Source organism: Salvelinus alpinus, chromosome 7 (genome assembly GCF_045679555.1).
Source record: "Salvelinus alpinus chromosome 7, SLU_Salpinus.1, whole genome shotgun sequence".
Lineage (NCBI taxonomy): Eukaryota > Metazoa > Chordata > Actinopteri > Salmoniformes > Salmonidae > Salvelinus > Salvelinus alpinus.
This window is the reverse complement of record NC_092092.1, coordinates 38968140-38979723: the sequence shown is the minus strand read 5'-3', so window position 1 is coordinate 38979723 and position 11584 is coordinate 38968140. Positions and strand designations below refer to the sequence as shown.

Genomic DNA, 11584 nt, shown 5'->3' with positions numbered 1-11584 from the left:
TCTGAGGACCCATGCCAAATCTTTTCAGTCTCCCGAGGGGGCATAGGCATTGTCGTGCGCTCTTCACGACTGGCCCTCCTTTTCCTGTAGTCCACGATCATCTCCTTTGTCTTGATCATGTTGAGGTAGAGGTTGTTATCCTGCCATACTGAAATGATTAACAAGGGGCATACCATAAACTTGGAAAATGAATAGTGAAAGTTGTATACTATATATTACTCACAGAGTAACTTTCATCAGACTTTCTTTTCACTACAAAACATCGCAACACGCCTCCTGTGGCTGGATGCTTTACTTTGAAAACAGAGTGGAATCCTTATGGAGTTGGATTATTGGGATACCTGGCTTATGACCCAATATAGCAGTGTTGTCCATATGGGATGTAACTATTGGTACTGTCAGGCAAAGTGTTACCCAACTATATATTTTGTTCTATGTATTTCTGTCAAAAAACAAACAACTGATTCACTGGAAAAACATAACCTCTGTTCATACCTCTTTCTTTGTTATCTATCAGCAGACATATTTTCAGTCAGCAAAGATAAGATTTAGAAGAAGTGAGAGTTGAGATGAACCTGAAATAAAACTTACTGTTGCATCCTTTTGTGTTGATACAGTCAAAGTCTAACCAGTTTGTGTGTGTGTGTGTGTGTGTGTGTGTGTGTGTGTGTGTGTGTGTGTGTGTGTGTGTGTGTGTGTGTGTGTGTGTGTGTGTGTGTGATCAACTCTGTTATCATTGGGTCTTTTGTATTTCCCCCAAAATGACCAACCTAACTGTATACATCAGATATTTGTAGTCCTCTGGAAGGATGAGCTCATCAGCGTCACTCAGTTTGGAATTTTGGCTCATCTGGGTTTCTGGTTGGACGAGTGAGAAATGCGTGATGACTTACAGAGGAAGGTTGCCTCTATTTTTTACCAGATATTGTTATGGTGGTGACGTTACAGTAAGCAGCTTGGATGTCGACAATATGACACTTCACCTACGAGAGAACGGTTCTGCGTCACAATGATTTCTCCAAATTCCACAAACTGGTTGAGTGCAGCATCTCAGCTCAACCGGCAAGAGATTCTTCTAGGTGCTTTCAGAGAGCTTTTAGAACTTCAGAAGTTGTACCTTTTTTGCTCAAACGATTTTTACAATGTATCCATTCACTCCAATACATTCAATGATTTACATAATCTTAAACCGTAAAACACATTTTCCTGTTGGTTCTCTACAGTATCTCTAGATGTCGTTGATGGGATGAAACAACTGACCACTCTTTTGATGATGCAGGGACAAAATTACTTGTCAGACATGACAAGCTTGTCGGAGGTTGTATGTAGAGTAATAAATCACACATCTTCACTGACATCATGAATTGATGTGATGTATTTTGGTGAGCGGACACCTGGGGTGATTGATTTGTGAGTTGCCCGGGTCCCTGATTGACCGATGAGTGGCAACACTGATTAGAAGCACCCGCTGCTCATTTGTTGTTCTTTACAAATGCTGCTTTGAATTAAAATAAATTGTACCTACCCACTGAAGAAGGCTGTAAAGCCTAAAAGTGTATGTACGCTATCACTAATGCAGTAAAAAGGAAAATCAACATTGAATAATGAGGTAAGCATTATGCGACATACAGTACCAGTCAAAAGTTTGGACACACCTACTCATTCAAGGGTTTTTCTTTATTTTTACTATTTTCTACATTGTAGAATAACAGTGAAGACGTCAAAACTATGAAAAAACACATATGGAATCATGAAGTAACAAAAAAGTGTTAAACAAATCAAAATATATTTTAGATTTTTCGAAGTAGCCACCCTTTGCCTTGATGACAGCTTTGCACACTCTTGGCATTCTCTCAACCAGCTTCATGAGTTAGTCACCTGGAATACATTTCAATTAATAGGTGTGCCTTATTAAAAGTACATTTGTGGATTTTTTTCCTTATTAATGGATTTGAGCCAATCATTTGTGTTGTGACAAGGTAGTGGTGGTATACAGAGATACCCCTATTTGGTCAAATACCAAGTTTTTGGCAAGAACAGCTCAAATAATCAAAGAGAAATGACAGTCCATCAAGCGCTATGATGACACTGGCTCTCATGAGGACCGCCACAGGAAAGAATGACCCAGAGTTACCTCTGCTGCAGACGATAAGATCATTAGAGTTACCAGCCTCAGAAATTGCAGCCCAAATAAACAGATATCTCAACATCAACTGTTCAGAGGAGACTGGGTGAATCAGGCCTTCATGGTCAAATTGCTGCAAAGAAAGCACCACTAAAGGACACCAATAATAAGAAGAGACTTGCTTCTGACTAAAATCTTTAATGAGTCCGACGCGAAGGATATTCTGCTTTGTCAAGACAAGGCCCAAATCCCTGTCATCAGCGTGAAGAAAAGATGGAGGAAAAGCGGAAGGAGGGTGGGGTGCCTTGTAAGAATTCGCCAATGAGTAGGTAAACCACCCCTACCCTCCGTATTATTGGCCAACGTGCAATCAGTGGAAAACAAACTGGACGATCTACGGTTAAGACTATCCTACAAACTAGACATTAAAAACTGTAATATCTTATGTTTCACAGAGACGTGGCTGAACGACGACACTGATAATATAGAGCTGGCTGGCTTCTCCATGCATCGGCAGGACAGAGCAGCTACGTCTGGTAAGACGGGGGGGGGGGGGGTCTATTTGTCAGTAACTGCTGGTGTGGGATGTCCAATATTAAAGAAGTCTCGTGGTGTTAATCGCCTGAGGTAGAATACCTCATGATAAGCTGTAGACCACACATTCTACCAAGAGAGTTCTTGTCTATATTATTCGTAGCTGTCTATTTACCACCACAAACCGATGCTGGCACTAAGACTGCACTCAATGAGCATTATGAGGCCATGAGCAAACAAGAAAATGCTCATCCAGAAGGGGCATTGAGGAGTATACCACCTCAGTTACCATCTTCATCAATAAGTGCATCGACGACGTCGTCCCCACATTGCCAAGTGGAGTGGTTTCAAGTTACTTGTTCTCCACATCACCAGCAAACTATCATGGTCCAAACACACCAAGACAGTTGTGAAGAGGGCACGACAACACCTTTTCCCCCTCTGGAGACTAAAAAGATTTAACATGTGTCCCCAGATGCTCAAAATGTTCTATAGCTGCACCATCGGGAACATCCTGACCGGTTGCATCACCACCTGGTATGGCAACTGCTCGCCATCTGACCATAAGGCGCTACAGAGGGTAGTGCGTACGGCCCAGGACATCACTGGGGCTAAGCTTTCTGACATCCAGGACCTATATACTAGGCGATGTCAGAGGAAGTCCCACAAATTTGTCAAAGATTCCAGTCACCCAAGTCATAGACTGTTCTCTCTGTACCAAGTCTAGGACCAAAATGCTCATTTAACAGCTTCATCCAGTTTATTCTCTAATGATTGCACTTTGGCCAATAGGACGGATGGCATAGGCGAGTTACCCACTCGTTAACAAATTCTCACAAGGCACCTGGACCTGCGTCCCCTATATCGGCCTCTTCTCTTAATGAGAATGACGGGGTATGAGCCTGGTCAGGTATTTGGAGTAAATCCTTCGCGTTCGACTCGTTAAAGATAAAAAAAAATCTTCATCCAGTTTGAGGTAAGTCATCGCTGTTGTGATATCCTAAACTCTTTTTCAGTCATAAGAGATGGTGGCAGAAACATTATGTACAAAATAAGTTACAAACAATGTGAAAAAAACACATAAAATAGCACACTTGGTTAGGAGCCTGTAAAACGGCAGCCATCTCCCCCTGCGCCATTCGTAATGAATAGAGAAAGACCTATCCTCTTTATATCTCGCAGGGATTTCTAAAAACATTGGTTCCGCAATAAATCACTGGGAGTAATATTTAAGGTGCAACTTTCTTTAGACCTTTTCTTATTAATACAAATCATCGCAATGTGTCTCCTGTGGCTGTTTGCTATACTGTGAAAGAAAACTGGGTGGAATTCTTGTGGAGGCTACCTGCCTTGTGACCCAATTTAGCCCCAAATGTCGTTTTTTTGTTATAAAAGTAATATTTATCGAACAAAAATAACATTTGTTGTTTAACTGGGAGTCTCGTGAGTGCAAACATCCGAAGATTATCAAAGGTAAGCGATTAATTTTATTGCTTTTCTGACTGTCGTGACCAAGCTAATATAAGGCTGTTCTAGCATTGATTGATACACTCACAAAAGCGAAAGTGTTTCTGTTAAGCAAATTTTCAAAATCTGACACGATAGGTGGATTAACAACAAGCTAAGCTGTGTTTTGGTATATTTCACTTGTGATTGCATGATTATAAATATTTTTTGTAATATTTTGCACCCTGCAATTCAGCGGTTGTTTAGGAAAATGATCCCGCTAAAGGGATCCGTAGCGCAGAGAAGTTAAAGAAAAAATAAGCAAACACATTTGATGTTCACCAAAAGGCATGTGGGAGACTCCCCAAACATATGGAAGAAGGTACTCTGGTCAGATGAGACTAAAATTTAGATTTTTGGCCATCAAGTAAACGCTATGTCTGGCGCAAACCCAACACCTCTCATCACCCTGAGAACACCAAATCCACAGTGAAGCATGGTGGTGGCAGCATCTTTTATTGTTTTTATTTACTTTTTGCTCTTTTTCACATCAGTATTTCTACTTGCACATCATTCTCTGCACATCTATCGCTAAATTGTAATTACTTCGCTACTATGGCCCGTTTATTGCCTTACCTCCTTACGCCATTTGCACACACTGTATATAGACTTTTACTATTGTTACTATTGTGTTATTGACTGTACATTTGTTTATTCCATGTGTAACTCTGTGTTGTTGTTTGTGTCGCATTGCTTTGCTTTATCTTGGTCAGGTCGCAGTTGAGAACAAGTTCTCATTTACAACTGGCCTACCTGGTTAAATAAAGGTGAAATGAAAAAAAAAAAAAATGCTTTGGAGAGGTTATTCATCGGCAGGGACTGCTAAACTGGTCAGTTGAAGGAATGATGGATGGCACTAAATACAGGGAAATTCTTGAGGGAAAGTGAGTGAGTGAGCCAGGCTCCCCTGCCTCAGCCGGTTCATCGGGCTTTCATGCCTCTGCTGGATCGCCAGGCTCCCCTGCTTCCACCGGCTCATCAGGTTTTCATGCCTCAGCCGAATCGCCAGGCTCCCCTGCCTCAACCGACCAGTCAAGTTCCCGCGCCCCAGCTTACTCGACAGTTTCCCGTGCCTCAGCTGGCATGACAGGTTCTCGCGCATCAGCAGGGGTGACCAGTCCGCTCCTGATCCCCGGGTTCGTCCCCTTTGACGGCGTCCTGCAGCTGGAGCCGCGAGTCGGGGAGGGAGTACTGTCACATATACTCCCTCTCCGGCCTCGAGGTCATCAGGCTGCTGATTATCCCGCACACCTGTCACCATCGTCTCACGCACCTTGTTTCTGTTTGCAAGCACGCACACACCGGGATGCTGGCCTTCTAGGCAGAGTTACAAAGACAAAGCCATATCTGACTGGCCAATAAAAAGAAAAGATTAAGATGGGCAAAAGAACACAGACACTGGACAGAGGAACTTGTTTCTCAAACTAGACACTCTAATGTACTTGTCCTCTTGCTCAGTTATGCACCGGGGCCTCCCACTCCTCTGTCTATTCTGGTTAGAGCCTGTTTGTGCTGTTCTGTGAAGGAAGTAGTACACAGCGTTGTATGAGATATTCCGTTTCTTTGCAAATCCTCGCATGGAATAGCCTTCATTTCTCAGAACAAGAATAGACTGACGAGTTTCAGAGGAAAGGTGTTTGTCTCTGTCCATTTTGAGCCTGTAATCGAACCCACAAATGCTGATGCTCCAGATACTCAACAAGTCTAAAGATGGACAGTTTAATAGATTTTTTAAATCAGAACAAATGTTTTCAGCTGTGCTAACATAATTGCAAAAGGGTTTTCTAATGATCAATTAGCCTTTATGCTAATACAACGTGCCATTGGAACACACTAATAAATGGGCCTCTGTACGCCTATGTAGATATTCCATGAAAAAACAGCTACAATAGTCATTTACAACATTAACAATATCTCCACTGTATTTCTGATCAATTTTATGTTGTTTTAGTGGACACAAATGTGCTTTAAAAAAATAAAAGGACATTTCTAAGTGACCCCAAACTTTTGAATGGTAAAGTATTTCTGTCAAATTACATTCGGTTCACCTTTAAAAATAAACAGATTCACTTGAAAACCAAACCTGCTGTTCATGCCTCTTTCTCAGTTATCTATCAGCAGTCACACGTTCACTTAGCAGAATAAAATAAAGAATAGAAGATTTAGAAGAAGTGAGAGTAGAGATGAATCTAAAATAAATCTTACTGTGGCATCCCTTTGTGTTTGTGCAGTCAAAGTCTAACCAGTTTTCCTGTGTGTCTGTGTGTGTGTGTGTGTTGGGGGGTGCAAGTGTGCGGTGAAGTTTCTAGTGAAGTGTCCTTCCTGTCAACATTGATATGGAGACATTTAAAGTCTGTGGCGAATATCTCAGCTGTCACACTGAGCTGCAACTCCCGTAGCAGTGTCTGTAGCGTCAGACAGTACAGAAACCAGCTCAACTATCATTGGATTTGTTGGATTTACCACAGAATTAGCAGTCTAACTGTATACATCAGATATTTGTAGTTCTCTGTAAGGATGAGGCTCATCAGAGTCACTCAGTTTGGAGTTGTGGCTCTTTGGATCATCTGTGTCTCCAGTTGGACTAGTGAGAAATGCGTGATGACTGATGGTTTTACAGATGTGTGGAGAGGCGATGATTGTCACAATGGTAACCTTACAGTGAGCTGCATGGACGTCGACAATGTGCCACTTCACCTAGCCATTTTCCCCATTTCCATCCAGACCTTGTGTGTCCAGATGAGGAACAAATCCATTCTGCATCCCAACGATTTCTCCAGATTCGACAAACTGGTTGCGCTTGGCATCTCAGGTCAACCGGCAGAGATTCTTCCAGGTGCTTTCAGGGGGCTATTTGGACTTCAGACACTGAGTCTTACTTGCTCTTTAAACTTATCCATTCATTCAAATACATTCAAGGATTTACATAATCTTAAACAATTAAGAATAATTTCATGTTCGTTTTCTGTAATAGCACTAGATGCATTTGATGGAATGAAACAATTGACCACTCTTACGATAATGCAGTCCCAAAAAAAATTGTTGTCAGACATAAAGAGCTTGTCAGAGGTTTTATGTAGAATAGTTAATAAGACATCTTCACTGACATCGCTGGTCCTGTGGGCTGAAATTGCCACTCTGAGTAGCCCAAAGTGTATCGTGTCTAACGGGACTACTTATGAGACCCCAAGTTTCTATGGTCTTCAAGATATTGTCTTGAATTTCCCTGATCTAAAGACCGTAGGTAAAGGTGTGTTTGAAGGTTTTAAAAACATTTCATTTCTTAACATGCCTTTAAATAATGTACTGCAGATGCAACTACTGCAGTCGGGTGTCAGCAAAGTGGAAACATTTCAATTCTGGCAGGAGGATAGTGACTTAGAGTCGATGTGTGAAATTGTCTATCAACTTTCAACTTCTGATGTTTCAATAACTACGGATCATATCAACTTCTCAATTTCTGCCATTCAAAATTGCATGACACTTCGAAAATTGAGCCTTCAGAGAATCTCTATTTCACCAAGATTTATTGATCTGAGCTTTATCCATGGCTTGAGGAATCTCCAGCTTTTGACTGTTGATCAATTTTCCTTGAACAATACAAGATTTACATCCCTTTGCAAAACTCCACCTAGTCCTATATTGTGGTTAAAAATAATTACATTGTGTTTTAGTAGTATTTTTAGCATACATCGTAGACAGTTCTTTTGCATGAAAAACCTGGAAGAACTTAACTTGAAATATAATCGAATCTCCACCATCGACAACTTTGCCTTTCTGGGATTGCAGAAGTTAAAGGTTTTAAATCTAGGTCATAACCAGTTATCTGAAATCAAATCATTTAATTTCTTTGATCTGCACTGCTTAGAGTACCTCAATTTGGAGGCAAATCCATTGGTGCACATTGAAGCATTATCTTTTGCTCACCTTAGTTCAATACAGAATGTGTTTCTGGGAGACCTGAACTTCCCTCCAGAATCAAAGATTGAGCTGAATCTGACATTTGTATTTGGCAGCATACCTCGGGGACTGACATACCTTTACATCAGCTCTGGCAGAAGGCCCATGACTCTTATTATTGGTGGCGATGGTGCCCCAAACCCAGGCTTGGGCCTGCATGTCCACGGCGAGACAGTGTCTTTTCAGGACTGTGAGAGGCCTTTCTTTAGGGCTGTCGTTGAGCTAACTGCAAGGACAGAGTGGATCCTGTGTGGGTCCATCTTTGCTGGGAGCTACTTCAAGTTCCTTCAACGCTTCAAGCTAGAATCAAAGCTCTCAGCTTTATTTGTGGATCTAACCAGCCTGAATACACTTGTGCACTTGAGGGATTTGCAACTTACAGGAGTAGACCTCAATCGGCAGACTGGTCTTGCGATCATGTTTCACAATTTGACCAGACTGGAGACTCTGATGCTCCTTGGCTGCAGGATCGACTACCTTGAAAAGGACCTGAGCAAAGACTTACAGTCATTGAGAGAATTACGTTTGGTTATTAACAATGAGCTTACAATCATGGAAGAATTCCCTGAGCCCCTGAAAAGCCTAAAGTATCTGCTTATACAAGATCTACTTTTACAATGCAGTTGCAACAATGCTTGGTTTGATAACTGGGCGAAACGTAATCGACAAGTTCAGGTCATGTTTTGGCATTCTACATTGGGAATGAAGGAAATAAATTGTATAGGTGAGCATGGCACTCAGAACTTCCTAAAATACTCCCAAATCCATTGTTCAATGGACGTAGGATTCATTTTGTTTGTTTCCAACACCCTGGGTCTCCTGCTCTTCATGCTGGTGGTGCTGCTACATCACCTGGCTGGCCAGTATCTGCTGGCTCTATTTTACATCACTCGCGGCTGGTTGGAAGAGGCCGTGTTTCGGAACAACAAGAGACGCTATGGGTACGACGCCTTTGTCTCTTACAGTGGGAAAGACGAGCGCTGGGTGGTGGAGGAGCTTCTGCCCAACATGGAACAACGAGGTCCCCCTTTCCTGCGCCTGTGTCTGCACAGTAGAGACTTCCAGCTGGGGAAGGACATTGTGGACAACATCACAGATTGTCTCTACAGCAGCCGCCGGACTGTATGCTTGGTCAGCCGCCACTACCTCCGCAGCAACTGGTGCTCTTTGGAGATGAAGCTAGCCACTGACCGGCTGCGGGTGGAGCAAAGGGATATCCTCATCCTGGTCTTCTTGGAAGACATCTCTCCTCACCAGCTGTCTGCCCACCACAGGCTGGCCAGACTGGTGAAGACCAGGACCTACCTGGACTGGCCAAAAGAGCCAGAACAATACCAAGATTTTTGGGACCGACTTTGGGCTACGCTGGCGCCAAAACATGGCCAGTGACATGAATACATTTAAAAACTAAAGTCCAAGTTTTATGAATGGATTGTAACTTAGCTAGGGAAATGTATAATGTATCTCCTGTACAAAAAGCCAAAAAGAGCTAAACATGTGTCAAACTCTTTTCAAATCTTTGCTCGAATCATTATTCTGTATGTCGTTATCCTATGTTAATATCTGCTTCAAATTACTCTAACTAAATACTTTGAGATGAGTTTCCAGTGGTTATTGTTTTGTTGGTAACATTTTGAACCTGCCATTTTGACATATTAATGGCAGAGTAGAGATGCATCATAAACCATCATGACACATTTCTTAGGTGCATCTCAATTGTCCAAAGGAGCTTCCTCTACTCAGCTTCTCTCTTTAGTCTGCTATGATCTGAAAACTATTTTGGGTAAGCGTGGGGATTCGAAGAGGAAGCGACTTTAGACAATTGAGATACACATCTAAACTAGATAAGACTTCCTGTGTGTTCTTGTGCTACAGTGCCCCCTGAAGTTATGTCACTGCCATACACTTCCTTTAGACTGACAGAGATACTTCCACTGTGTTACTGCGAGTTGAGGGGTCTGTCTGGAGGGCTGGGACACATACAGTGAAATTATGTTTGTGGGTCGTGTCCAACCTGCCCAATCAACCCAATTTACAACATCAGCCCCTTGACCAGCCCCTTGAGCCATGTCAATGGAGATACTGTAGGAGTGAGAGGAAGAGGGAAGTAGTGAGAGAGGGTCACCCTGTTATGAGTAGGTCACCTCGACACCGTGCTAGCCTGGCTCAGAACTTGTATCTATAGATGTAATTGCTATTGGGATTTTAACCACACACACAGCACACTTCAATATCTTTCCCCTTTACTTTGACATAGCTTTCACGTACATGCCCTTTCCTTTAACATTTTGACAGTCTCACCTAGAAGACACTATTACCAACATAAACTTACAGTAAAATTGCTCAGAAAAAGTGTCAACTACATTTAGTTTTCAGCGTAAAAACACGGATGCATGCATAAACACAGACGCATGCAAGTGCACACAGACACACACACACAAACACACCAAGGCCTGGCGGACTGAAGAAGCTGAGTGCCCTTTAGCTAAGAACTATATTCACTGAGCTTATCTGATGCTTTAAGCACACAATTTGATTAAATAATTAAGACACACAAATGGCTAGAGGGAGTCCGACCAGCAATTGATTTGATTGTGCTGGGCCAGGCTCAGATTTGCTGCACTGTGTTAAAAAAAAAAGACAGCAAGTGACTGTCACCTGTTGTCTCTCTCTCCTCCAAAGACCTGTTCTCACAGGACTAGTATTACTTGAGAATGTTGGTTATATAATTATTACTCCAGAATGTCTGTTATTCCTGTAGCGGCAGGTAGCCTAGTGGTTAGAGCGTTGGACTTGTAACATCAAATCCCCGCGCTGACAAAGTAAAGATCTGTCGTTCTGCCCCTGAATAACCCATTGTTCCTAGGCTGTCATTGAAAATAAGAATTTGTTCTTAACTGACTTGCCTAGTTAAATAAAGGTCAAATAAAATAAAATCCAGAGGATGTCCTCCAGCAAAACTAGAATAGTCCCAGTAAGCAAAAATATGTCTACAATATGTATATTTCAGACATTGAAGTTAGGATCAATTTAGGTTCTGAATGAAATGTGAAAAGGTATTTTCCGTATGTTTAAAATATATATTTTCCACAATGCTGAAAAGGCATCTTTTCCCGACTTTGATAAATATGTATTTTCCAGACCAGACCAAAAACCAACGTCTATGGATATGGAAATCAAGACCAAAAAAAGACATCCAAAAAGCATCGGCGTCGGTCTATGTTTACTGAGTTGTAGCCTACAGTATTGCCTGTAATTGCATTTTATGAATGGGCCTCTATGTAGTAAGACTACCTTTTCTAAAACACCAAAAAACAACGTCTGGACTGGACCAAAAAAAGACGTCCAAAAGAGGTCTTGTAACGGTCGTTTACGTCGTCCTCCTCCTCAGACGAGGAGAGGCGAGAAGGATCAGAGGACCAATGTGCAGCGTGGTAATTAGACATAATGATTTATTTA

The 11584-nt window shown here is 42.0% G+C and overlaps 1 protein-coding gene across 1 annotated transcript; it reads left to right on the top strand.

Annotated features, from left to right (window-relative positions):
- The first annotated feature begins 6568 nt into the window (after nt 1–6568).
- On the top strand, nt 6569–9725 carry LOC139580980 (toll-like receptor 13). The gene has a single exon (XM_071410207.1). It carries the CDS (start codon nt 6683–6685, stop codon nt 9512–9514), a length of 2832 nt encoding a protein of 943 aa, XP_071266308.1. The 5' UTR covers nt 6569–6682; the 3' UTR covers nt 9515–9725.
- Nucleotides 9726–11584: the final 1859 nt, after the last annotated feature.